The 25,592-nt window shown below is 51.6% G+C and overlaps 1 protein-coding gene across 1 annotated transcript in view; it reads right to left on the bottom strand.

Moving 5' to 3' along the window:
* CROCC (ciliary rootlet coiled-coil, rootletin) overlaps positions 1 to 25,592 on the bottom strand; it is a 69,767-nt gene that overhangs the window by 17,259 nt on the left and 26,916 nt on the right. Inside the window, exons 5-22 of the mRNA XM_036745286.1 lie at positions 24,702 to 24,785; positions 24,189 to 24,253; positions 23,745 to 23,910; positions 20,664 to 20,770; positions 18,936 to 19,163; positions 18,260 to 18,356; positions 17,410 to 17,514; positions 16,763 to 16,993; positions 15,383 to 15,582; positions 14,210 to 14,392; positions 12,048 to 12,192; positions 9,317 to 9,463; positions 7,903 to 8,133; positions 7,246 to 7,439; positions 4,983 to 5,110; positions 3,501 to 3,670; positions 2,385 to 2,564; positions 45 to 179 (exon numbers count right to left, since the gene is read on the bottom strand). Of these exons, the coding sequence (XP_036601181.1) occupies positions 45 to 179; positions 2,385 to 2,564; positions 3,501 to 3,670; positions 4,983 to 5,110; positions 7,246 to 7,439; positions 7,903 to 8,133; positions 9,317 to 9,463; positions 12,048 to 12,192; positions 14,210 to 14,392; positions 15,383 to 15,582; positions 16,763 to 16,993; positions 17,410 to 17,514; positions 18,260 to 18,356; positions 18,936 to 19,163; positions 20,664 to 20,770; positions 23,745 to 23,910; positions 24,189 to 24,253; positions 24,702 to 24,785 (2,796 nt within the window). The remainder of the gene's footprint in view (positions 1 to 44; positions 180 to 2,384; positions 2,565 to 3,500; positions 3,671 to 4,982; positions 5,111 to 7,245; positions 7,440 to 7,902; positions 8,134 to 9,316; positions 9,464 to 12,047; positions 12,193 to 14,209; positions 14,393 to 15,382; positions 15,583 to 16,762; positions 16,994 to 17,409; positions 17,515 to 18,259; positions 18,357 to 18,935; positions 19,164 to 20,663; positions 20,771 to 23,744; positions 23,911 to 24,188; positions 24,254 to 24,701; positions 24,786 to 25,592) is intronic.

The raw sequence follows: 25,592 nt of genomic DNA, 5'->3' as shown, positions 1-25,592 counted from the left end.
CGGGGTACCAAGACGCTGGACCGAGACCCTTCTCTGTGGCCTACCCGGTCCTGTTCCTGACGGGTCAAGGCATCTCGTTTCTGCCTCTCTAAGTCCATGGATATGGTGGCCAGGCTCTGCTGGGTGCCCAAAAGCTTCTCGGACAGAGCTGTCTTCTCTGATTCCTTCAGAGACAGGGCCTGCCAGGAGCGGAGAGAGAGGTTAGGGGGCTGAGTCAGTCGGGGTTGATCCTATGAGCAGGTAGGCATGCGGGGGGATCCCATTCCCTATCCCCAGTGGGCCCTGCTGCCCCAGAAACAGACACAGATCAGACAAGAGGAAGGGAGAGAGGGAAAGAAGGAGAGACACACACACAGGATCACAGAAGCACCTTAGAAGTCAACAAATCCCTTAAGGTGCCAGGGACATAGTAAGCACTTCATGGATATGTTAGCTGCTATTATCATCACTATTATTAACGGAGTGGGCTATTTAACTTTTCTCAACCTCAGTTTCCTCATGTGTAAAACGGGGAACATAACAGCTCCTGTCTCATAGGATTGTTGGCAGGATGGAGTGAGACGATACCCATGAAGGGCTTGGCCAACCTTCCTGCACTAGAGAAGCATCTTTGACGATTCTATTATCATCCTGACTCTGCCCTACATCTCTTCCCCACACTAAATGCCCCTAGTTGGTTCAGCAATCTTCATATGGCATCATGAGCCCCTTCACCATCCTGGTGGCCCTTCTCTGGTTACTCTTCAGTATCAAAATCCTTCCCAACACAGGGTGCCCAGGACTGACCAAAATATTCCAGGCATGGTCTGAGTAGAGCAGAAAAAAGTGAGAGTCTCACCTCCCTGGTCCTAAGCGGTATGTCCTTTAAGCCAAATGGAGGCTAAGGTTACATCAACTTTTCCAGCTGACATCAGTGGGAGAGCTGGTGCCCTCTGGAACCTAGGAAGTCCTTCTCTCAGAGTCCCTCTCAGCTTTAACATTCTGTGTTCTAAGGGCCCTCCCAGCTCTGACTTTCTGTGTTCTAAGATTCCTTCCAACTCTGACAGCTCTCAGCTTCTATATTCTAAGTGCCTGTAATGTTAATGGGATATAAGATCTTCTCCGGCCATTAATAAGCCTCACGTGGAGCCCATTAAGGAAGCTTGCTAAGGAGGGCCTTGCTTGTAGGAATGCTTTCACACCTTTTGCTAGTTTCTAATTAGGCACTGAGTCACGAGGGTCGTGATGCCTTCTAGCTCTGAGAAGTATATATACTCTGAGTTGGTAGTTTGCTTTGGGGGTTTGCCTATGAGAAGGATCTTTTGATAACCTGGTCAAGACTGAGCAGCTGTGTGTTCAGAGCTCCCCGACTGCTCAGATGTAAAGGCTCTCTCGATCCAGTGGTGTATGTAAAGCATATAGCAATATTGCTTTGATCAGGCAGTCAGAGCCTTGTCTGTTGGTCTAATTTCTCTGTTTGTATTTTCTTCGACGTTCAGGGTGCTGACTTTTCCCCTGAACTAATGAATGTAATTAAAAGAAGATTGTTGACCCCTAAAAAGCTGTCTTTCCTAGTAAAGCAGATTAAAGAAGGCCATGCTGGGTATGCCAGGGTACATGCCCGGTACAGGGCCTGTACAGGGCCCTTCCAACTCTGAAATCCTGTGTTCTAAGGGCCCTCCCAGCTCTGACATTCTGTGTTCTAAGGGCCCTCCCAGCTCTGACATTCTGCGTTCTAAGGGTCCTCCCAGCTCTCACATTCTATGTTCTAAGCTACCTCCCAGCTCTGACATTCTGTGTTCTAAGGGTCCTCCCAACTCTGACATTCTGTGTTCTAAGAGCCCTCCCAGCTCTGACATCCTGTGTTCTAAGGTCTCTCCCAGTTTTTAACATTTCTATGATGGGCAGCTAGGTGGTACAGTGGATAGAGTCAAGAAGATCTGAGTTCATATCTGGATTAAGACATTCACTAGTTGTGTGACCCCGGGCAAGTCACTTCACCCTGTTTACCTCAGTTTCCTCATCTGTCAAATGAGCTGGAGAAGGCAATAGCAAACCACTCCAGTATCTTTGCCAAGAAAACCTCAAATGGGGTCACAAAGAGTCAGACACAACTGAAAATGACTGAACAACAACGATGCTACCATCCCCATTTGACAAATAAGGAAACTGAGGCATAAGAGACTGACTGATTTGCTTGGGTCATGCTGCTGCCACCCCGGCTAGTTCCTTAACACCACCGATCTGAGCCCATTAGGACGGGGCGTATGGGGGATCAGTGACTTTCCAGACGTTGTCAGTGGCGGTAAAACACAGTGACAACCCCATCTCCCTGCTTCCAGTCTCAGCGGGGAACATCCGCTGAGTGAGGCAGGAGAGGGGCTCCAGGCCTCGCCTCCTCCTACCTGCTGCTTCTCGTTCTCAGCCAGCAAGAGGCTCTCGTCCCGATCCTGCTGCAGGGCCGTGATCTCCTCGCTCAGCTCCTCCTTCTCTGCCTCGAGCCGGGCCAACAGCTCCTCTCGCTCCTGACTCAGGCGATGCAGCAGCTCCGTCCGCTCTGCCTCCAGCTCTCGGCGGGCCACCTCCTGCACAGGGATGGGGGAGTGAGGGCAGGCGTGAGCAGGCATGCGCTGGGGACTGGCGACCCCAACCACAGCCTGAAAGTCAGAATGCTGGGGATCCAGTCTTAACTTTGCCGCTGATGGGCTGTGTGACCTTGATGAAGTATACAGTAAGTTCTTAATAAATGCTTGACTGACCGGACTAGCTCACCGCATAGACTGCCTAGATCTGATATCTAGGTGTTCAGAGTCAGGGAACCTGGGTCACAAAGGGAGCTCCCTACTCCCTGTGGGATCCTGGGAGAATTCTGCTCTGCGGAACTCAGTGTCTTCAACTAAAAATGAAGTTGTTCAAACTGCTATATCTATGTATGTGTACACACACATACCCCCTCTAGAAAAAGTACGTATATGCATAGATGCGTGAGTGTATTTATATATACACATCCCTTCTAGAAAAAATATACTTAAATAATATATGCAAATGTGTGTGTCTATCTATATCCATCCATCATCTATATCTATCTCTTATCCATCCATCTATATTCATCTATCCATCTATCTATCTATCCATCCTTCTGTCTATGTATCTATCTCCATCCATCCCTCCATCTTTTTTTGTTTCCCTAGAGGGAATGGGAGGTAAAGCATTCAGGAGGAAGATCAATGTCAGTACGCTGATGGGAGTGCCAGGTTTTGAGTCAGAGGCCTTGACTTTAAATGCCACCTCTGCTCCACACTACCTTGAGTAAACTGATCCCCTCTGGGTCTCTGTTTCTTTATCTGGGGTGAGACCAGATGATGTCAGAGGCTCTTTTCCAGCTCTACAGCCTGTGATTCCTCTCTGGGCCTCAGGATAGGGGTGCCCCACGCTCCTTCCATCCTGCCTGCCCCACCTGGTTGGGCCTCAGCTTCCGTGCTGATGCTTAGCCCAGCAGCTCCCCTCCCATCCCCCCAAACCTTTTCCTGACGCAGCCGCTCCACATCCTCGTCGTGGGCTGCCTGCTCTCCTCGAAGGGTGGCCTGGGCCTCCTGCTCCACTTGGACCAGTTGCTGGGCTAGCAGTTCCTTGTCCCGAACCAGTTTCTGTACCTCGGTCTCCATCTGCCGCCGAAGGCCCACTAGCTGCCCTGTGAGGCAGGATGAGGAGGGGGATTTTGACACACCCTGCATTCTAAGGGCCCTCCCAGCTCTGCCATAGCTTCACAGCCACACTGAGGGAAGATTCCCAGAGGACAGCACCCTGAGGGCCCTGGAGGAAGCCTCTGTAGAGCCTACACTCCGAGATGATTACTGAGAAATGTCCCTGCCATGCTAAAGAGTAAGAAGATGCAGCAGCTAAACCCAGGAGTCAGGGTTCTAGTCCCAGGTCCCTCCCTGGTCAGGCGACCCCACATCCTAACATTTGGCTGATATCACTCCCTATTCTCCATCTTCCTCCTGACTCGGCAGCTTTGGAAATTACGCCCCGCCCTCCACGTCCCCCTTTGTCCTCCCTATTCCCTCCTCCCTGACTTTTCCTAATCTGGCTCTTTCCCACTTTTCCATGTGTCTGTGGGCAAGTCACTGAATGTCTCTGGGCCTCAGTTTCCTTACCTGTAAAAAGATGGAATCAGACTAGATAATAACCACAGCCGGCTGGTGTTTCTATAGAGCTTTAAGGTTTGCAAAGTGTTTGACATATTTTATCTCGTTTCATCTTCTTAACAACCCTGGGAGGCAGAGGTTATTATTGTCCATCTTGTACACATGAGGAAACTGAGGCAGAGGTTAAGTGACTTGCCCAGGGTCACACAGCTAGCAAGGCTCTGAAGTGGGGGGTTGTGAACTCAGGTCTTCCTGACTCTAGGCTTGGCTCTCTGTGCACTATGGTGCCCCCTAGCGGCCTACGTGACTTTAAAGGCCACTTTGGTCTCTAAAGCATTTATGCTATTTCCATCTTACGTATGTGACCTCTCCTCTGTCTCCTTTGATGAATCACTGCTTATCTAGTCTCCCCTGAGTGGAACAGGTGTCCCCAGCTCAGGTGCCACCTCCTACAGGAAGCCCATCCTGATGCTAGTGACCACCCTCAACCGCAGATATTACTTTGTATATGTTTTGTGGGGGTTTCTGCTTATAGCATGGAAGCTCCCTTAAGGCAGGGCCTTTTGTGCTTGTCTTTATGTCCCCAGCTTGTAGTTCAGGGCCTGATACTTAGCAGGCAGTCAGTGAATGCCAGCTGACTGCATGAAAGAGAGCACAGAGGTCGGATCAAGAGAGAAGGGATGGTCCGGCCCCAGAGTCATGGCAGAGGATGCTCCAGCCTGGCCCGGGCTCTCTAGCAGCCAGGAGGGCAGGCATGGCACATCTTGGGCTTGTGCCCTGGGAACCAGCCCAGATGAGGAGATCCCCAGTCTGGCCCCCACCCACCCTCGTTACCCTAAAGTACAGGGCCCATACCGGTCAGAGTCTCCTTGGCCAGCAGCAGGCCCTGCACATCTGCCTCCAGCTGCTCCCTGCGTGCCTCCATCTGGCTGAGCTGCCGGTGGGCATCAAACAGGCTGGTCTCCAGGGTGTCCTTCTCTGAGCTGGGGAGAGATAGAGGTCCAGTGAGGCAAGCCCAGGCCCTCCAAGATGTGGACTTAGTGCCCTCCCAAGTGTGGCCACCTCCCTGGGGATTCTGGAATTTTAGAGACCAGGATTTTAGGGTGGAAAGGGTCCTCAGAACACAGAGTACCTGAGCATACCTTAGAAGACAGAACATCAGAGCTGAAAGGGGTCTTAGAACATAGAATATTAGAGTTGGGAGAGGCCTTAGAACACAGACTGTCAGAGCTGGGAGGGCCCTTAGCACACAGGATGTCAGAGCTGGGAGGGTCCTTAGAACACAGTATGTCAGAGCTGGGAAGGCCCTTAGAACACAGGATGTCAGAGCTGGGAGGGCCCTTAGAACACAGGATGTCAGAGCTGGGAGGGCCTTACAACATAGGATGTTAGAGCTAGGAGGGCCCTTAGAACACAGGATGTCAGAGCTAGGAGGGCCCTTGGAAAACAGGATGTCAGAGCTGAGAGGGCCTTAGAACACTGAATGTCAAAGCTGGGAGGGAGCTTAGAAATGACCTAGTTCAGGAATCACCTTTTCTGGGTCAGGACCCCTCTGGCAGTGTCTGATGGGGTCTATGGGCCCCTTCTCAGAAAAAGGTCTTTAAAGCATAAAATAAAATCCAGAGGATTCCAAAGAAAATGAAAAGTTTCTGAAAATAAGGATGTAGTTTTTTCCCATCCAAGTTACAGACTCCGTGACATCTATCCACAGTCCCCAGATTAAAAAACCTGAGTCAGTTCCAACCTCTCATTTTACAGAGAAAGAAACTGAGCCTTGGGGAGGGAGTTAATTAGGGTATGACCAGAGCAGGCACAATCACCTCTGGAGAGAAGGCCTAGGTGGGGGGGGGGCCGGGCCGGGGCACCTGCTCCATCCAGACACGGGGCTCAGGCGGTGCCCAGCCACCCTGATGGGGGAGCCAGCTGATGGGAAAAGCTTTGCCTGTCTGTAACTCTGTTCCACACACCTGGAGCGACACTCACCAGTGGAGGTTTCCTTAAGCAGAGCTAGGGCAAAGGCCAGGCAGGCCCCACCTCACACAGCTCTGTGTTGGCAAACACAGCTTCTGGGTTACTGTGCCTACAGACAAAAGCCTGCCTTGTGCCCTGTGCCTTGGGAAGGATGTGTCCTAGTCCTGGAGTCAGAGCTGGGGTTCAGCTTGGCTTCTCCTCTAAGAGTCATGCCCTGAAGTACTTCCCTGTCCCCTTTAAATCTCAGATTCTTCCCTTATAAAGTGGAGATGCTAATATTCATGTGAAAAGCATTGTGAGGAAAGCACTTTGTAGTCTTCAAGGCTACAGAAACAAGAATGTTACCATGATTGCTACCCACCCTTACTCTCCCCACAGAATGAGTATCTGACCTTGCCACTCCCCTACTCAAGGAACGTCAATGGCTCCCTACTGCCCAAGATACGTAACGCCCTCAGCCTGGCATTTAAAGTCCTCCGCGATGTGGCTCTACCCAATATTCTCCCTTTCACATAGTTCATCTTCAACCAATCACTTAATCAAAAAGCATTTATTAAGTTCGTACTACATGCCTGGCAATGGAAATACAAAACCAAAAATGAAACTCTTCCTCCCAATAAGCTTACATTCTATCAGAGAAGACAAGATGTACATATGATGTAAAAAATAAATACAAAATGAATAGGCGACAGTTTCAGGAAGGAGGGCCCCTGCGCTTAAGAGGAATAGGAAAGACTCTGTGCAGAAGGTGGTGCTTGAGCTGAATCTTTTAAAGGCAGTAAGGAGTCTATGAGAGGGACAATGGCCAGGGCAAAGGCTTGGAGGTGGTAGATTGCAGCCCAACTGGGCTTCCTGCTATTTCTCAAACTTGGCTCTCCATCTCCCACTGCCAGGCCTTTGTACAGGCTGTATTCCCCACTCCTGGAAGGCACTCCCTTTCACATCCACCTCTTAGCATCATTTCAAGCTCAGCTAGTGTACCTCCTCTTACAGGAAGCCTTTCCCGATCTCTTTAGTTGACCTGCCCTCTTCCCCAAGCTATCTTTCCTACACACGTACATTCCCACCCCTCCACCTAACCCCACCTTGCTACAGGGTTAGGTGAGGTACATGGAGACACCCCACCCCCACCCTGTGATCTCCTTACCGGAGGCCAGCCACTTCCTCAGTCAGGGATCGATTCTCTCGTTCAGAGGCGGTCAGCTGTACTAGCAGGCTGGCCCGTTCCTTGGTCAGTGACTCCATCTCCCGGAAAGCCCGCTCCAGAGCCTCTGAATGCCGGTCCGCGTCTCTGTGAGCTCTCTGCAGTTCCTCCTGCTGTGCCCCCAACTGTCTTGACAGCTGCCCCGGAACAGGAGGAGATGGGTTAGTCCCCAGGTCGAAGTCTTGCGAAAGTCCCCAGTTAGAGTTGTCCTGAGACTCCCCTCCTGGGCTCTGGGAGCTCTTTTTCCCAGGATCCTTTGTGATTCTCTTCCTCCCCCCAACCAGTCCCCACCTGAATGGTCTCTGCCCATCCAGATCCCTCCGCAATTTCAAAATCCAGTATTTAAAGCCACTTCCTCCAGGAAGTCTTCCCTGATGGGTAGTGACTAACTCTAAGCATTGTGTTTCTATGCTGGAGAAGCATTAGGATTAATTCTTGAAAAAAAATAAAAGGGAAAATTTGTTTTTAAAGGAAAAAAAAGTTATTTCTTGCCCCAAGCCAGATGCACTGAGGACAGCTCTGCCCCATTCTGGGCCCCCACAGGCACTGGTGTCCCTTGGGACTCTGCCCCACCCAGAACGAAGGGCTGCCTCTCTCTACCTGCCCCAGCTGATCTTGGAGCTGGCCACGCTCCTTCTGAAAAGCAGGCAGCTGCTGCTCCAGGGCTTCCCGAGCCAGCTCGGCGGCCTGGAGAGAGCGTTCCAGACTCTGCCTCTCTGCCTCCTGCATTAGCTTCTCCTGCTCCAGTTGGGCCACTTGCTCCTGGGCAGCAGCCTTCTCCTGCTCAGCATCTCGCCTCTGCCCAAGGAGGGTTCCCCGTTCCTCTTCAAGCTAGGAGAAGGGAGAGGGGATCAGGGGAACCCTGGGTCCAGATCCCATGCCCTTTGGACCTGAGACTGACCTCCCAGGAAGCCCCCCAAATCAGGAAGCCAAGGGAGGGAAGAAGAAATTCCCAAGGACTCTCTGGGGATGGAACGGTGGAAATGAGGAGGTAAATGGAACAAGGCACAGAAAAAGAAAAAAGAAGAGGGAAAAGAGAGAGGGGGAAAAGGGGGAAAGAGAAAGGAGGGAGAAAAATGGAGAAAGAAAAGCAAGGGAAAGGAAAAGAGAATAAGTGTGACAGAGAAGGAAGAGAGGAGTGAAGGTTAAGGACCTGCAGCCTCAGAGGCCATCTAGTCTAATCCCTTCATGTTGCAGATGAGGAAACTGAGGCCCAGTGAGGGTAATAGTGACTTGCCAGGATCCCAACTCGGGTCTTGTGCCCCCAAGAAAGAAGAGTTATAGGATGGAGAAGAGAGAGGGAGGGAGGGAGGGGGGGAAAGAGGGAAAGAGAGAGAGAGAGAGAGAGAGAGAGAGAGAGAGGAAAGACAGACAGAGAGAGAGGAAAGAGAGAGAGAGAAAGGAAAGACAGACAGACAGAGAGAGAGAGGAAAGACAGAGAGAGAGAGAGAGAGAGAGAGAGAGAGAGAGGAAAGACAGAGAGAGAGAAAGAGAGAGAAAGACAGAGAGAGAGAGAAAGACAGAGAAAGACAGAGAGAGAGAAAAGAGTAGAGAGACAGAATGAGATGAGGGGGAGAGGGAGAGAAAAGAGGAGGAAGAGAGAGAGACAAACAGAGACAGAGAAAGAAAAGAGGAAAGAGAAACACACAGAGACAGAGAAAGAGGAGAGAGAGAAAGGAGGGGAGAGAAAGAAGAAAAGGAAGGAAATATAGGCAGAAAAGAGAAAGAAAAAAGAGAAGAAACAGAGAAGAGAGAAAAAGATGGGAAGAAAGGAAAAAAAGGAGAGAAGGAAATAGAAGCAGAGGAGAGAAAAAGGAAAGGCAGGAGAGAAGGTGTGGAGAGGAAAACTAGAGCAGCCCCTACCCGTGGCAGCTGGCTGGATCCAGGATCACGGAGGGCCTCCTGCTGCCACCCATAGAGACAGATCGGTGCCTAGGGGTAAGGCTCAGGCAGGTGTCTGAGGGACGAGACTATGCCCCTTTCCCTGCTCCCCCAGGAGGCAGGCAGGTAGTACCTGGGAGACGAGTTGGTTCAGTTCCCGTTTGTCCTGGGCCAAGCCCTCGTTGAGGGCACTCAGTTTGGACAAAGAATCCCGCAGAGATGCTTCTTCTCCCTTCAGTTTGTTCATGGACAGCTCCAGCTCAGCCTTGCTGGCCTCCGCCTGGTCCGGGGACATTGGAGAGACAGAGACATGGAAGAACATGAAGGAACAGAGACAGACATGGATACAGAGAGTGCAGGATCATGGGAGGTGGAAGGCGTATACAGACAGGAAGAGAGACACAGAAAAAGACGGAGGGGAGAGATGGGGACACAGAGAGACAGAGGCAGAGAGAAAGAGAGAGATAAAGACACAGAAAGAGATTGGAATCCAAGGGGAGACACACCGGAGAGAGGTGGAGGAGACAGACAAGGAGGGAGAGGAGAGAGAAAGGAGGGAGAGGCAGGAATACACAGAGAAAGAGGGACAGAGACACATGGAGAGGCAGAGAGACAGATGGAGAGGATTATACAGAACCAGGCAGAAGGGAGAGACAGAGAGACAAAGGAGATTGAGAGAGGGAGGAGGGAGGGGATATACAGAAACAGAAAGATAAAAGCAGACAGATGGGGGGAGAGAGAGAGAGAGAGAGAAAGAGAGAGAGAGAGAGAGAAGAGGAGAAGAGAGGAGAGAGGAGGGCAGGAGGAGAGGAGAGAAGAGAAAGAAGGAGAGAGAGAGAAGAGAGAAGAGAAAGGAGAGACAGAGGAGAGAAGAGAAAGAAGAGAAAGAGAAAGAAAAAGGAAGAGAGGGATAGAGAACAAGAGAGAGGGAAGGAAGGAGGAAGAGAGAGGGAGGGAAGGAAGGAGAGGGAAAGAGAGAGAGAAGAAAGAAAGAGGGAAGGGGGGGAGAGAGAGAGAGAGAGAGAGAGAGAGAGAGAGAGAGAGAGAGAGAGAGAGAGAGAGAGGCAGGGGAGAGAAAAAAATAGGTGGGGGGAAGAGACCCAGAGAGAGATGGCTCAAAATAAAGCAGATACACAAAAAAAGAAATAAAGAGACATACAGACACGAGAGACAGGAATACACAGGGAAACAGAGGTGAGAATAGTCAAACAAAAAGAGAAAAAGAAAAAAAAATCACTCTATACAACAAACTGTAGAAAAAGCAAAGAGAAACAAAGCCAATATAATTTTGGCAGGAATGAATCAGATTGGGCTTATGATCCAAGGGAAGATGACGGGCACTGAGGTTAGACATGAGGAAGACCTGCCCCATGGCCAGAAGTCCAGCAGCAGCCCAGGCCTGGTGGGGGGCCAGAGCCTCCAGACATAGCAGCTCTGCCTGGTGACCGTGGCAAAGCCTCTTCCCCTCTGGGGCCCAGCAGCTGTTTAAGATTCTAAGCTGCAGAGCAGGTGCCAGTTTGGCCTTGGTAGAGGGAATTCCGCCCCCCACCTTCCCCCACCTTCCCAGGAGTTCCTGGTATAGGACAAGGGCCCTAGGTCAGAGTGCCTGTCTTCACTGGAGGGCTCTGGGAAGGGACAAGCCAGCCCAGTCAGGGAGGGCTCAAGGAGTAGCTGGAAGCCAGGGGAAGAGTCCATCAGCCCAAGGACACAGCTGACCAGTTTCTTGCAGTTATTCCTTTTGGCCCTAAGCCATCCCCACCCCTGCCCTCAGGCTGATTCACCAAGGTAGGATGTGGCCACCTAAGGTTGGGGGCTAGGGCAGGGTCTTAGTCAAGCCTCAGCTTTATCCGTGGTTCTAACCAACCACCTCTGTCCAGATACACTCAGCTGTGCCGGCTTCCTATCATCATACTGGCCCAAGTCCATACCATAGGCTGCTCTCCCAGCTAAAACCACCTTATAATGAGATCCCCTTCAGTGGCATCCAATGTGGAGCTGTCACAGCCATACTCTGACCCATGAGTAGTAGGGTTACAGCAAGGGATCAGAGCACCCATTACTACCATTGACCTGGACACAGCCAAGCTGGCCTTTTCCCTGCTACTCTGGGGGGGAGGGTGGGGAGTTGGAGGGGGAGGGGAGGCTGGGATGTGTACTTATTTTTAAGGCTCCTCCCAGCTCTGACATCCTGTGTTCTAAAGGCCCTCCCAGCCCTTACATTCTGTGTCCTAAGGTTCCTCCCAGATCTGACATTCTGTGTCCTAAGGTTCCTCCCAGCTCTGAAACTGTGTTCTAAGGGTCCTCTCAGATCTAACATTCTGTGTTCTAAGGCCCCTCCCAGATCTAAAATTCCTGCTCCATCTAAGATTCCTTCCAACCCAAAATTCCAGGTTCTGAGGTTGCTTCTAGCTCTGATATGCCATGCTATTTCTCCTTTCTATGGCTGGTACTGCCCTCCTGGATCACTGCCTTGTCATGGCACAGGGGCTTGTGTAGCTCAGTGAAACTCTGAGCTACACAATGTAGGGATACACAAGACGGACAGGTCATAGTGGAGAGTTCTGACAAAAGGTGCCACTGGAGAAGGAAATGGCAAACCCCTGCTAGATCTTGGCCGAGAAACCCTCTGGACAGTACTGGAGCGCCCTGGTCCATGGGGTCATGAAGAGTTGGGCACGACCAAACAATGACAATGGCTCATGTTCGAGGATTCTCTAACTCTATGAACAAAGTCACAAGGAACGAAGCCCCCCAAGCCTGCAGACCCTTAAGGCCCCTTCTAGCCCGGAATTCTCTGATCCAATAAGGACAGCGAGCTACGGCAGGGGGTCTTTGTCAACTTAGGAGCCTGGGGAAGATCCCACCTTGGTCAGCGCCTCCGTCACCTCCGTCTTCTCGGCCTCCATCACTTCCTTTGCCAAAGTGGCCTTGCTTAGGGTCTCCTTAGCCAAGATCAGCTCCTTCATCAGCCCTGACTTCTTCACCTCCAGCTGCTCCAGCTGTTTATGACTATCAATCAACCAACCAACAGACATTAAGCACCTATTATGTGCCTGGCACTCGGTACACAAAGACAAAGATGAAAAAATTTCTGCCCTCAAAGAGATTACATACTATTGAGTGACACAGCACATACATGGATAATAATATACAAAATAAGCATATACATAATAAATAGAAGGTAATTTCAAGGGGACACTAGGGAGGGCTTCATGGAGAAGGTGGTCCATGGGCTGAACTCTGAAGGACGTTAGAGATTCTAAGAGGGAGAAGTGAGGAGGGACTGCACTTTAGGCAATGAGAGGGCGGGTGAAGAGAAGACAGCCAATGCAGAGAAAGGTATGGAGATTGGAGATAGAACACCAGACGTGTGCAAAGGCAAGAAATCTGATTTGGCCCAAATCTAGAGCACATGAAGGTGAGTAATGTATAAAATAAGGATGGAAAAGCAAGCTGGGGCCAGGTTGTGCAGGACTTAAAATGTCAAACCAAGAAGTTTGTATTTGGTGATAGGAAGCTACCAGAGTTTAATTAGGGCGTGGGAGTAATATAGTCAGAGCTTTGAGAAAGTCTCCTTGGCAGCTGTGTGGAGGATGGATTAGAGAGGGGAGAGATGAGGCAGGGAGACCAACCAGGAGGCGACTGTGATAACCCAGGCGAGAGGTGATGGCGTCCTAGGCTGGTGGCCCGTGTGAGCAGAGAGAAGGGGGGCACACGAGAGAGACAGAGTGGAGGTGATATTGGCCAAGATCTTGGAGAATGGCTAAACACAATGTGGTCCATGGGAGTGATGGAATAGGACTGGGCTGTAAGAGATGAATGTGATGAATTCTGAGAAGCCTGGGAAGATCGACGTGGACTGATGCAGACTGAAGTCAGAGGAGCCAAGAAAATGATATACACAACAATTGCAACAATGTAAAAGGAAAAATCAGCCACAGACAAATATCAGAAGTGAAATGTTACAAAGTAACAGTGATGATGACGGCTGACATTTGTGCCAGGCACTGTGCTAAGCATTCTGATCCTGACAACTCCTAATCCTTGGGAGACAGGTGCTGTGAGTGTATCCATTTTACAGATGAAGAAACCAAGGAGACTTGCCCAGGGTTACGCATCTAGTCATGACAATGGTTCAAAAGGAGAGGTATGAGAAGACACGCCTCCACCCCTCTGCGAAGGCAGAAGGTCCACAAGTGTTACTATAATTCAGACTTATGATGTATTGACCAGTTATGATTTTTCTTCTCATTTTTCTTTCTTTTTTGGTCTTAAAAATTTTATTTGGTATATGAGATGACTCTCTGGGAAGGGAAGGGGGAGGGGTACTGGGAGAAATTATGATGATGTAAAAAACATTTACAAATTGGCAAGACTCAGCAAATGATGGTAGTGAGGAGTGAGACAAGTCTGGGATGACACTGAGCCCATGTGACTAGGATGGTGATGCCCAAAATAAGAACAGGGATGAAAAAGTGGGTAACTTTCCTTCCTGCTTCTCCCTGTTCCACCCTCCCCGTCCAAGGTCATGAAAGGCCTCAGGGAGCTTCTTCTCCACACTCTCAAGGCCTGACTGTCAGATCTAAAGTCCTTGGGCTCCAAGATTTGCTGCCTCTCCTGTGTTGGAAGGGATGGCCCAAAATAGGCAGTGATAAGTCAAGGGCCCCCAGCCACAGAAATGGAGGTGTTAGTTGGACTCAGTCTTCTACTATGGATACTGTGGAGAACAAATGAGAAACTGCATGGGAAACTCGAAAGCACCAGACCAAGACCTAGCAGATGACTATGGAGGTCTCCTGTAGTGACCATGGGATGTGATGGAAAATGCCCTAAACCTAGATCTGACTCCCAGCTTTGGTCCCTCCTGAGAGCTCGGTGACCCAGAGCAAGTCACTTCCCTTTCCTGGCCCTCAGTTTCCTCCTCTGTAAAAAGAGAGAATTCCAGGGGTAACGTTCTCTGTTCTCCACATATGGCCAGGTCTGGACAGGGCGGGGGAGTGGGAGGAGTAGGGGAGCCCCCTCTTACCCCCGCTCTATTTCCTTGTGGAGTCTCTCTCTGTCCTGGGTGATATCCTCCTTCTCCTCCTCCAGCTGGTCCCTCTGCCTCTGCAGCTCATCCTGGGCCAGCTGCAGCTTCTCCTTCTCCTGCTGCAGCATCTCCACCTGCATCTGCATGGCTGCCAGGCTCCGTACCAGTCCATCCTTCTCGCTGCCAAGGGCCGGGGGAGAGGGGGAGAAGCAGTGGTTAAGGGAGGAAGGGATGGGAGCTGGCCTGCCCCATGGCAGTCAGTACTGGTAGAGCTGCTCAGCCCTCCTCTCCCCCTCTCCATATCCAATCTGTGCTTCAAGGCCTAACAAGCTCAGCCTCCTCCGGGAAGCCTCCCCTGCTCTGCCAAGCCCAGCTCAGCGCAGCCCACACACTGATCTTTCTCTTCTAGAGCCTTCCATGACACTGACAATCAAAACCCACAATCCAGCACTCGGTTAGATACTGTTATGTTCTCTATAGCGTATGTTTAAGCCTTACCTCCCCAAACAAACTGGAAAGTCTTTGAGGGCCAAGACCATGTGTGAGGGAGTGGGGGATAACGTGCTCTCTAAGGTTCCTTCCAACTCTGACAACCTGTGTTCTAAGGTTAATTCTTGCTCTGACAGCCTAGGTTCTAAGGGCCATTCCAGCTCTGATATTCCACGTTCTAAGGCCCTTCCCAGCTGACATTCTGCGTTCTAAGGTTTAATCTTGATCCGACATCCTATGTTTTAAGGGCCCTCCCAGCTCTGATATTCTGTGTTCTAAGGCGCCCTTCCAAATCCCACATTCTTTGTTCTACATTTCTATATTGCAATATTGTTACCAGCACAAACATTTTATGGATGTTTTTGTCCCTCTCCCTTTTACCCCAAGGCCTAGCACAGGGCAGGGCACACATTTGCTGCTTAAGAAACACCTGCTATTATTAACATCTTCCCCTCATGTTCTTCCCTTCCCCTTTCAGGTCTGATGGGCAAGAATCCTGAGTTTTTGCCCTGGTTCCATCAATATTTTACTGGATGGCTTTGGACAAGTCAGCCTGCCTCTCTGGGCCTCTGCTTTGGTCTCCCTGCAAACTCCAGGACCTCTGCCAAGGGCAGGGTGGAGGCTGCCAGGCCCAAGCCCTCCTTTCCTTTCCCTTGCCCCAGCAGGGCCAGGTCCCAGCACCTGCTCAGTAGGTCATGAGCACTGCGAAGCCTCTGGATGTCTCGAAGGGCATCTTCCTTGGCCTGGACGGCACCATCAGCCACGTCCCGAAGCTGCAGCACCTGCTTATCCAGGCTCCGGCGCTCAGCCTCGCTGTCCGCCAGCTGCTTCCTCAGGGAGGCCAGAAGATCCTGGCTGGCCTCATAGCGCCCTCGCATGTCCTGTAGGGAGCCGCAGCCCCAAGGACCATCAGGGCCCATCATCTTCACCCTCAGCGGCTTTGCAATACATTCCCAGGTGCCCAGGCCGTGGATCCCACATTCACCATCCCAGGGAACGGCAGAGATTCTTAAATTCAGGGCAGGACAGAGCTTTCCTGACTGAGCTCTGACCTCGGACATGGTGCAACTAACTATACCTGACCCTGAGCCTTGACATGGTGCTAATTACTATGCTTCATACTTAACGCTGATCCTTGACCCTGAGCCCCCATCCTTGATTCTGAGACCCCATCCGTGACCCTGAGCCCCCATTCATGACCCTGAGCCCCCATCCCTGACCCTGAGCCCCCACCCCCTACTCTGAGCCCCCAACCATGACTCTGAGCACCCTCCCCTTGACTGAGCCCCCATCCCCGACCCTAAACCTCCATCCCTGACCCTGAGCCCCCACCCCCTACTCTGAGCCCCTATCCATGACTCTGAGCCCCCATCCCCAACCCTGAGCCACCATCTTTGACTCTGAGCCCCCATCCCCGAGTCTGAGCCCCTCCACCCCTGACATGGAGTCCCCGTCACTTACACTTAGCCCATCCCACTTAATGTCCTGAGCCTTGGTCCCTGCCATCCTTTTCGGTGAATGTCCATGAAGAGTCTTCCACCCCCCAGCCCATCCCTGGGGTCCTCGTCCTCGGCATTACATCCCTCCCACCTCCAGTGCAGACACTAAGTCTGCATCTCAGATGCTGGCCCCTCCACCCCTGGCACTTAGCTCCACAAATCCTGGCCCCTGAACACACCCCGAGGCTCATCCCTGATATCTAGCCCCTCATTCCTGTCCCTGAGCGCTCCCCAAATTTCCAGTGCGTAATCTTTCCCCCAAGGCTTGGAAATCCCTGTCCCAAGGAAAATGCCTTCAAGTGAATACACAGAAGGAAATCCTGTTCACATTTTTGGATGCCCCAGGCCTGCTGGCTCCAATGAGTCCCTCATCTTTTCTCTCCACAGTACTATCCTGACTGGGCTCCCACTTCCCAGTAGCCTCCTGTCCATCCTGCTCTCCCAGTTCTGTCCACTATGGCCAGCCCAAGCCCTGGAAGGGGAAGCCCCCAAGGGAATCCCAGCTCCTCCTTCTCCTTCCCCATGGAGACTGGTCAGGGGAGCAAAGGCCCAGGCTTCCTACCTGGACTTGCATTTGTCTCTTGTGCAGGGCAGAGTGGACCAAGGCGAGGGTAGAATCAGAGAAGGCTGGGGACAGACTGGGGCGAGGGGAGCCACTGGGGCGTGGTGATGAGCGCCGGAGCGGGGAAGGGGTTCGCAGGCTAGAGAGGCCGCGCAGACTGCCATCTGAGGCCTCAGGGGTGCGCTCCATCCCGCCCATCTGGATACCACTGTCTGTGTCGGACAGGACAGCCTGGTGCAGAAGGAGGAAGGGATGTGGGGTGACAATATGGATATGGGATCCTCCTCCCCTCGGATATTAGAACCCCAGGGATAGTGTTTTCCTTACCCTGGCTCCAGTCTGTATGCCTCCTCCAGGGAGACCTCCCAGATTAGGTCGAGCCAACCCACTTTCCTTATTCTATATACTTTTGTCTAGTCTGATGCTCCAGCTGGGGGTGAAGGGGAGACAAGCTTCCCTAGGCTGGAGCACAGGGCACCTGGGACTGCTCATCCCCAGCCTTCAGGGATGGGGTGGGGGGGCTATTTCATAGGAGTCCATTTCCCACAAAGACCTCCTCCAAAGCCACAGCAGCAAGGCTCCTCCCATCAGGCACCTCTGCTCTGAGGCTTCTCACCATCCCCACCCTGACCCAACAGCCCTCGCACCTGGGCCAGGTCCCGCAGAGTTTGTTGTAGTACTTCTGACTCATTCCTCAGGGCCTCCACCTCCTCAGCCTCCATGGCCGCCTGCTCTTGAAGCCGCACAGCTTCCTACAGGTCCCATGGAGGAGAGGGCAAGAAAGGGGAACTTGATTCCTTCCTTCTATCTTGGGGACCCAATCTCTTCTCCCCCACCTAAGAAGCCTGAATCCATCCCTGTCTTCCTCCCCAGAACCAGACTCAAGATGATGGGCTGGGGTTAGGGGACCTCCCATAGGGTCCTGGCAGAGGGCAAGTTTGCTCTGAGTGCCAGAGCTGGGAGAGGACTTGGAACCCAGAATGTCAGAGCTGGAGGTGGGGCCCTTAGAACACAGGATGTCAGAGCTGGGAGGGCCCTTAGAACATAGGATGTCAGAGCTGGGAGGGCCTTTAGAACATGAAATGTCAGAGTTGGAAGAATCAAAGAACAAATTAGGGAAAATGACTTGCCCGTGGTCACACACTGAATTAAGGGCAGACATGGGCCTAGAATCCCAGTGTCCTGATTTCTAGCCAGTGTTCTCTCTACTGCAAATACTTCTAGGTGGTAACAGGGGCAGAGAAAGTAGGAGACCTGGGTGAGGCATGCTGAGCCCAGCCACCAACCACATCGTCTCTACTCTAGGGGGAATGAGTCCATGCAGGGCTTCATCAGACACGCGGTTGGTTTAGTGTACCCTGAATCTGGAGGGTATTACTCTCCAGTCCCTCTATTGCTCCAGCATGACTTCTAGCCCTAGGGATGGCTCTGTCCCAGGGAGAGACGTCCAGGCCAGGGAAATCTCCTCCCCACCCCCCAGCCCAACATGTTTCTCACCAATGCTTCCATCTTCTGGGTCAGGGCTTCATTGGCTCGGTCCTTCTCTGAGTTTTGGCCTTGGAGCTGCTCCACCAGCAAGGTCAGCTCGTTCACCCTGGTGGGACAAGGGGAGGGGATGACTCTGGCCCCCCAGTCCAGCCCCCTTAGCAGCACCATTTACTCCAGAGATCTGTCTATACCCTTTACCCTTTTCTTGGAATAGGAGCCCCTGAAGGCAAGGACTGTCTTACTGAACCTCTCTATGTGCCCTTCCACAGTGGCATAGGCGCTTAATAAATCTTTGTTGAAACACCAATAATAATAACTAACATTTATGCAGAGCAGTCAAACTGTACAATGTTCTACACACGGCATGTCATCTGAATGTGTGTATGGGGAGGCAAGAGGATCCACCCCTCCCCCCAGCCCATCTTCATCCATCCCCATTCCCCTGGACTTCCTGGGAGCCCAAAGCTATGGGAGCTGGATGCCCAGACTCTACGGTCCTGGAACCAATGAGTCACCCCCAAGATCCAGCCAGCCAGGGAAGAAGCTGGAAGCCAAGATATCCAAGCCACTGTGCAGCGTTGTGGCCATGCCTTGTGGCCTGGCTGGTGGCTGCATCCCCAGGGCTTAGCCTTGTGTCTGGGGCACAGAAAGGGATTAATCCATGTTTGTTGACTGACTGACTGACCTGGAATTGAGTTCGGCCTTCTCCAGGTCAGTCTTCACTTGAAGCTGGATCATATCGCGCACCTTGTCGCGCAGCTGCTCCTCCAGCTGGGCCCGGAGCAGGGCTGCCTTCTCCATGGCGGCCTCGCTGCTGCTCTCTGCCAGCCGGAGGCTCCCGCTCAGCCCTAGGCTGGCTGAGTGGATGGTACGGGAGGTCCGGGCCAGCTCTATGCCCAGCTGGGACAAGTCCCTGTCAAGGGACAGGAGCAGGGGTGGTCACTAAAATTCAGAAGGGACTTAGGGACTTCACAACATCTCTTACATCCAACCCCTTCTTCTCCCTCGAACAGCTGCCTCCTCATTCAAGCCCTTACCTCTCTCCCAGATCACTACAGCAGCCTCCTAACTGGTTTCTCCATCTTCAGCCTCTGTCCACGCTAATCCATCCTACATAATGCTTTTTCTTAGATCTAACCTTGTGCCTCCTCTACTCAACCACCAAAAGTGCCTCCTTATTGTTCCAGGATAAAATACAAGCTGCTCTGTTTCCTTTTTTTTTTTCCTTTTTAAGGCAATCAGGGTTAAGCGACTTGCCTAGGGTGATACAGCTAGGCAGGATTTGAACTCAGATCCTCCTAACTCCAGAGCTGGTGCTCTATCTACTGCACCACCTAGCTGTCTGGCTGTTTGCCTTTTAAAGACCTGAACAACCTGGTCTCAACCTATCTTTGCAGCCTCAATGGACATTCATCACTGCCTCTCAAACTGGCCTTCTCTCTGCTCCTCACTCACTTCGTTTCCCTCCACCACGCCTTTGGCTGGAATGTACCCCCTCCTTACCTCTGCCTCAGAGTCCCCTTTCTTCCTCGAAGAAACAGCTCAAGTACCACCTTCTACCTGAAGGCTGTCCTGACCCTCCCATGTGCTGATTCCTCCCTCCAGAAGGACCTTTCACTTAATGATTTTGTATCTCCATGTTTCTTAATATTATATTTATGCTGTGTAAATCTGTATATGTCCTTGTCTTCTCCATTAGAACATAAGCTCCCTGCAGGTAGGGATGATTTCATACTTTGTAGTCGAATCGTCAGTGCCTGGCACAATGTCTGGCACTTTGTAGGTGCTTGAAAAAATGCTAGTTGTGGATAGATGTGCTCCAACAGACATGTGAACGGGAATCCCTGCCACACTATGTCAGGGTCATGCTCACCCGGCCTGTCCTTGAAGACTTCCAGTGAACAGAAGCTCCCTACTTCCCAAGCAGCCCATTTCACTTGAGGGGAAGTTTTTGCTGACCTCAAACTGAAATCCTCCTCTCTGCAATTCCCTACCACTCTTAGTTCTGCCTTCTGGGGCCAAGGAAAATGAGTCCAATCTTTCTCCTATGTGACAACCTTCAGATACTCCGAAGTGGGGATCATGACCCCCAAGTCTCCAGAAGAAGTTCCTCAAGTTTGTTGAGTCAATCTTTATATGACCTGGTTTCCAGTCCCCTCACCATCCTGGCTGGTTTTGTTCCAATCTTCCACTGTTTTTTCTAAAACAAGGTACCCCAAACTGACCATAACACTTGAGATGTGGTCTGGCCAGGTCAGATGTCAGCAGGTCCTGAACACTGTCTGTCCCTCCTAAAACCGGCCTTTGGCTTCCACATCACAAGACCCAAGGTGCGAGACAAACTCAGAGCAGGCAAGACCAAAGACCAACCCCTCTCCCTGAAGGTCACTGCCCTCTCCCTCTGGGCCCTCACCTCTCCGTGGAAGTCTTCATCTCACTGACCAGCCTCCTGAAGCCCACTACCTGCCTCCAAAGAAGGAGCAGCCGGCTGTGTTCATTGCTGAAGTAAGCGTTGAAAGACTGGGAGAAAGTATTGAAGGGGTGGTGGTGAGTTGTTGAGACAGCTATCACTCCCCCTCACCAGTCAGCACAGCTCACACTTCTCTCTCAGAGCAGGGAGAGGGGAGGGGGGGAAGTATCTATGCGTACAGGACAGACATCCTGGCCCAGAAGACTAAGGGAGTGTTCCCAGAGGGTCAAGACCTCACTATGTCAGCCCTAGATGCCCAGGAGGAAGAGTCCTGGAGACCAGGTAGGAGGTCTTTTTGTATAACAGTGTCTGAGTGTGTTGGTATGGGTGTGTTTATGAGAAGCAATGTGTGTGCACACAAAACATAGGGGTTGGCATAGAGAGACCTGGAAGGCAGGGGCTCAGAATGAGAGTCAGAAGAGACCTAATCCAATCACCTCATTTTACACAAGAGGAAACTGAGGCATGAAGAGGCCATGACCTACCCAGAGTCCCAGGCTGGGGCTTGAGACTGAGTCTTCTGACTCCAAACACAGCCCTCTCTCCACCTCCCCTTCCGGATCCCTTACTGACCGAGTGACCTGGAGCAGGACACTGAGTCGTAGGCATCAGTGGCAAAGAGGCAGGTTTAGGGGGGAAGAAAACACTTCCTGACAATTAAAGCCATCCAGGAGTAGAGTGGGCAGCCCCTGGTGTAGGGGATACCCCTCACCCTGAGGGTCTTCAAGCTAAGCTGGGATGACCACTTGTCAGGGATATTACAGTGGGGGGATCTTTTTCTTCTAGAAGTTGAACCAGATGGCCTCTGAGATTCAGTGGTTCTGTGCAGCTAATTCATTAGATTGGAAGAGCCTTGAGGGCAAGTTGTTTTTGGGGGGGGGGTATCTACAGCACTTAGCCTGGCACAGAGTAGGCACTTAATAAATGTTTATTCATTGGCCTCAGTTTTCCCCCCAAGGCTGTTTATGAGGATCAAACGAGACTGTGTCTGTGAGAATGCTCTGTAGATATCAATTACAGTCAAAATGGTCATTAATAAGCGATGGTTATTTTCATCATTAGTCATAACATTCGCCAGTGCCCACAGTCATTTCTTTGACCTCTCGGGGGTACATCATTGAGCAGCATAATATCCCAGGGGAGGTAGGTTCCATTATTAGCCTCATTTTACTAATGAGGAGTCTGAGGCAAACAGGGGTAAGTGACTTGCCCAAGGTCACACAGCTAGTGAGTATCTTGGGCCACATTTGAACTCAGGTCTTCCTGACTCCAAGCCACCACCCCCTCCCCCCAAGCTCTCTTTCCTCATCTAGGCCTCTTGCACTCCCTTGTTTCCTTTCAGGTTCTTCCCAGGTGCTGTCTCCTACATGAGGCCTTTTGTGATCCCCACAGCCACTGGGGCATCTAGGTGGCGCCACAGTGGATGGAGCTCAGCAGGACCTGAGTTCAAATGTCACCTCTGATGCTTACTAGCTGTGTGATCCTGGGCAAGTCACTTGACCCTGTTTGCCTCAGTCTCCTCGTCTGTAAAATGAGCTGGAGAAGAAAATGGCACACCGTTCTAGTACCTCTGCCAAGAAAACCCCAAATGGAGTTATGAAGAATTGGACATAACCGAACAACAGCCTCTAAGCCCTACTGCCAAAATTAATTTTTTTCTGTATAAACTTCTTTTATATATACACTTCTAATGTATACATGTTGTCTTCCCCTAATGAAAATGAGTGTCTCGAGGGCAGGGCCTACAGAGTGCCAGGTATTTTATTATGTATATCACTGTATTAATAGCAGGCTTGTTGACCGTGTGTGATGAACAGTCTCCTCACGGGAGCACAGATTTAGGGTTCAGAGGAACCTCAGAGCTCATCTGGTCCAGCCCCTTCATTGTACAGATAAGGGAATGAAGGCTTGGACAAACTGAAGTGACTTGGCGAAGGTCACACAGGTGTCAGATGTTAGAGTCAGGATTTGAACAGGTCCTCTGACTCCAGATTCTGCATGCTCTCCATGGTCCATCATTTTTTTTTTAAAACAGAATTGTGTGTGTAGGATTGCTTCCTAACTAGAATGTAAGCTCCTTGAAAGGAGGGAGGGAGAGAGAGAGAGAGAGAGAGAGAGAGAGAGAGAGAGAGAGTGTGTGTGTGTGTGTGTGTGTGTGTGTGTGTGTGTGTGTGTGCATATCCTTAGAATCGAACCCAGAGCCTGGTACACAGTTGGCACTTAATATTTTCTGAATTTACCGTCTAGTTTTCAGGCAGTAGGTGCCCAGGGATCCCAGAATTTAGAGATGAAAGGGAATTTGAACTCAGATCCTGCAAATTCAAAGAGTACTCCAATGGCCTTTCCACCACAGCATAGAGAAAGCTCACGACCAGAGTACTGTCTGAGGCCAACTTAGCAGGAGATGCTGAAGCTTTCACTCAGCTGGCATAACTTCTGCCAACTCACAGCCACCATCACACTCCAGGGAGGCCCTTCAGGACAGCTCCTGAGCATCGCCATTAATGGAAATGCGATGGTCATTCATGTTAATGCTAAGCGTAGGGTGGTGGACAGGGGCCTGGCTGCCTTGGACCCCCAGGAGCTGGGGGACCCTGGCATTGCCCTGGGCAGCTCTAAGGCTCTCAGTCGAAGAGGGCACTGGTGGACGGAGTTTCTGAGTTCCCTTTACCAGGGCATCACAAGTCTGGTCCTTATCCCTACTTCTATAATCCTAATTACAACAAGTAAGCCTCTGTGTATGTTCTCCCTGAAGGGCCCCAAGGAGGAGGGGAGAAGCAGTTTTGAGATGTGACCAGGAGGCTGGCAGATCACCTAGGGCCAACTATTCAGAGTCCAGGGGAGAAACTAAAATGGATTCTTTGGTGCACTCCTAGGGGGAGCCCTTTAGTATCTCTAGGCCCAGGAAGCCAGACAAAAGACAGTCCTCAGGGAAGAAGGAGGCCAGGACAAGGACCTGGCACTCAAAGAAGGGGCAAAGCTTGCACGGAGAATTCAGGGCCCTGGGACCTTGGTCCTCCCTACCTCCTCCTCCCGCCGCCACTCAGCCTCTCGCTGCTCCAGCTCCCCCCGACTCCGGGTCCAGTCACTGGTCACTTTGCGGATGTCATCGGCCAGGGCTTGGTTGGCTGCGCTGGCCTGGTCGAGCTGTTCCCGAAGCATGGCATTCACCTGCACCAGGCTGGCACTCCTACAGGGGGATGAGGGCATGGAGTTGGCTTAGGCTCCTGACACAGGCATAGCCCAAGCCCTAACTCTGAATTAATGGTGGGCAGTAAGTACCCCTGTGCCACCAAAGGGCCAAGGCCCAGAGGTTCTTACTGTATGGTGTCCAGGCAAGAGGCACAAGGGTCAGCCAGCCCCAGGCAGGCTGACAGCCACCAGCCCAGTAAGGAAATGGAGCCCTGGAACACAGTGCACCCTCCCTAACAAAGGGATGCTCAGCTGCCAGCCCAGGTGCTCACCCACCTCTGCTGCTCCTCTTCCAGCCGAATGAGGGCATTCTCCAGGTCCTGGCTGTGTTCTTCTTCCTGCTAGAGATACACAGACATGTCCGGTTTGCTCCACAAGGTTGGGTACCAGAGAGACAGATCAGCTGGCAGGGACCAGGGAGCCAGAAGATCCTAGGAGACAGGCCTCTGGAATCATCTCTCCCAGGACCCTCCTTTTCCAGAGGTTCAGAGAGGGGAAGGGATGAACCCCAAGTGGCACAGGTAGTAAACGTCAGAACAAGGATCTGAACCCAGATGGTCTGACTCTGAATTCAGGGCTCTTATCACTGCACTGAGGTGCCTGCCATGAGCCGGGCCAGCTCCCTGGCTCAATCCCCTGGCCTGGCCCCACAAGGCCTCTCTCCTGGCACTCACCAGCAAGCCCTGTCTGTGTCCTACCTAGATGCAGCAAGCACTGGGAACCCTGAGGAAAGGACAGGTCCGGGGTCAGGGGAACAGGGGTGAACAGGGCAGGAGGGAGGACAGCTACCGCTAACTTCTGGTGCTCCAGCTCTGCAGATTTTTCCAGAAGCTGCTGCTCCACTTCTCCACACTTCTTCTTGTACTGGAGAACCTGAGGGGATGGGAGGGTTGGGGGAGGGGGCAAGTCAGAGTAGCCCCCAACCCGATCTAACCCCTGCCCCATACTAGCATAGGCTGGTAGAATTTAGGGCAACAAGAGGCCTTCAAACAGAGAAGGTAAGAGCTGGAAGGGCCCTTAGAACACAGAATATCAGAGCCGGGAGGGTCTTAGAACACAGGATAACAGAGCTGGGAGGGCCCTTAGAACACAGGATGTCAGAGCTGGGAGGGTTTTAGAACACAGGATGTCAAAACTGGGAGGGCCCGCAGAACACAGAATGTCAGAGCTGGGAGGGTCTTAGAACATGGAATGTCAGAGCTAGCAATGACCTTAGAACACAAAATGTTAAGAGTTGGAAAGGGCCTTAAAACATAGAATGTCAGTGCTGGGAGGGGCTTTAGAACATAAAATGTCAAAGCTAAGAGAAGCCTTAGAACAGAGAATGTCAGAGCTGAGAGGGACCTTAGAACATAAAGCTGAGAGGGGTCTTAGAACACAGAATGTCAGAGCTACGAGGGCCCTTAGAACACAGATTGCTAGAACTAGGAGGGAGCATGGAACGGAGAATGTCAGAGGTAAGAGGGCCCTTAGAACACAAAATGCTAGAACTAGAAGGGAGCTTAGAACAGAGAATACCAGAGCTGGGAGGGCTCTTACAACACAGAATGTCAGAGCTGGGAGAGCCCTCAGAGCACAGATTGCCAGAACTGGGAGGGAGTTTAGAACAGAGAATGTCAGAGCTGGGAGGGCCCTTAGAACACAGGATGTCAGAGCTAGGAGAGTGCTTAGAACACAGTG

This window comes from Trichosurus vulpecula, chromosome 2 (assembly GCF_011100635.1).
Source record: "Trichosurus vulpecula isolate mTriVul1 chromosome 2, mTriVul1.pri, whole genome shotgun sequence".
In the NCBI taxonomy this organism is placed as follows: domain Eukaryota; kingdom Metazoa; phylum Chordata; class Mammalia; order Diprotodontia; family Phalangeridae; genus Trichosurus; species Trichosurus vulpecula.
Note: the sequence above shows the minus strand (reverse complement) of the source record. Positions and strands in the feature narration are given on the sequence as shown.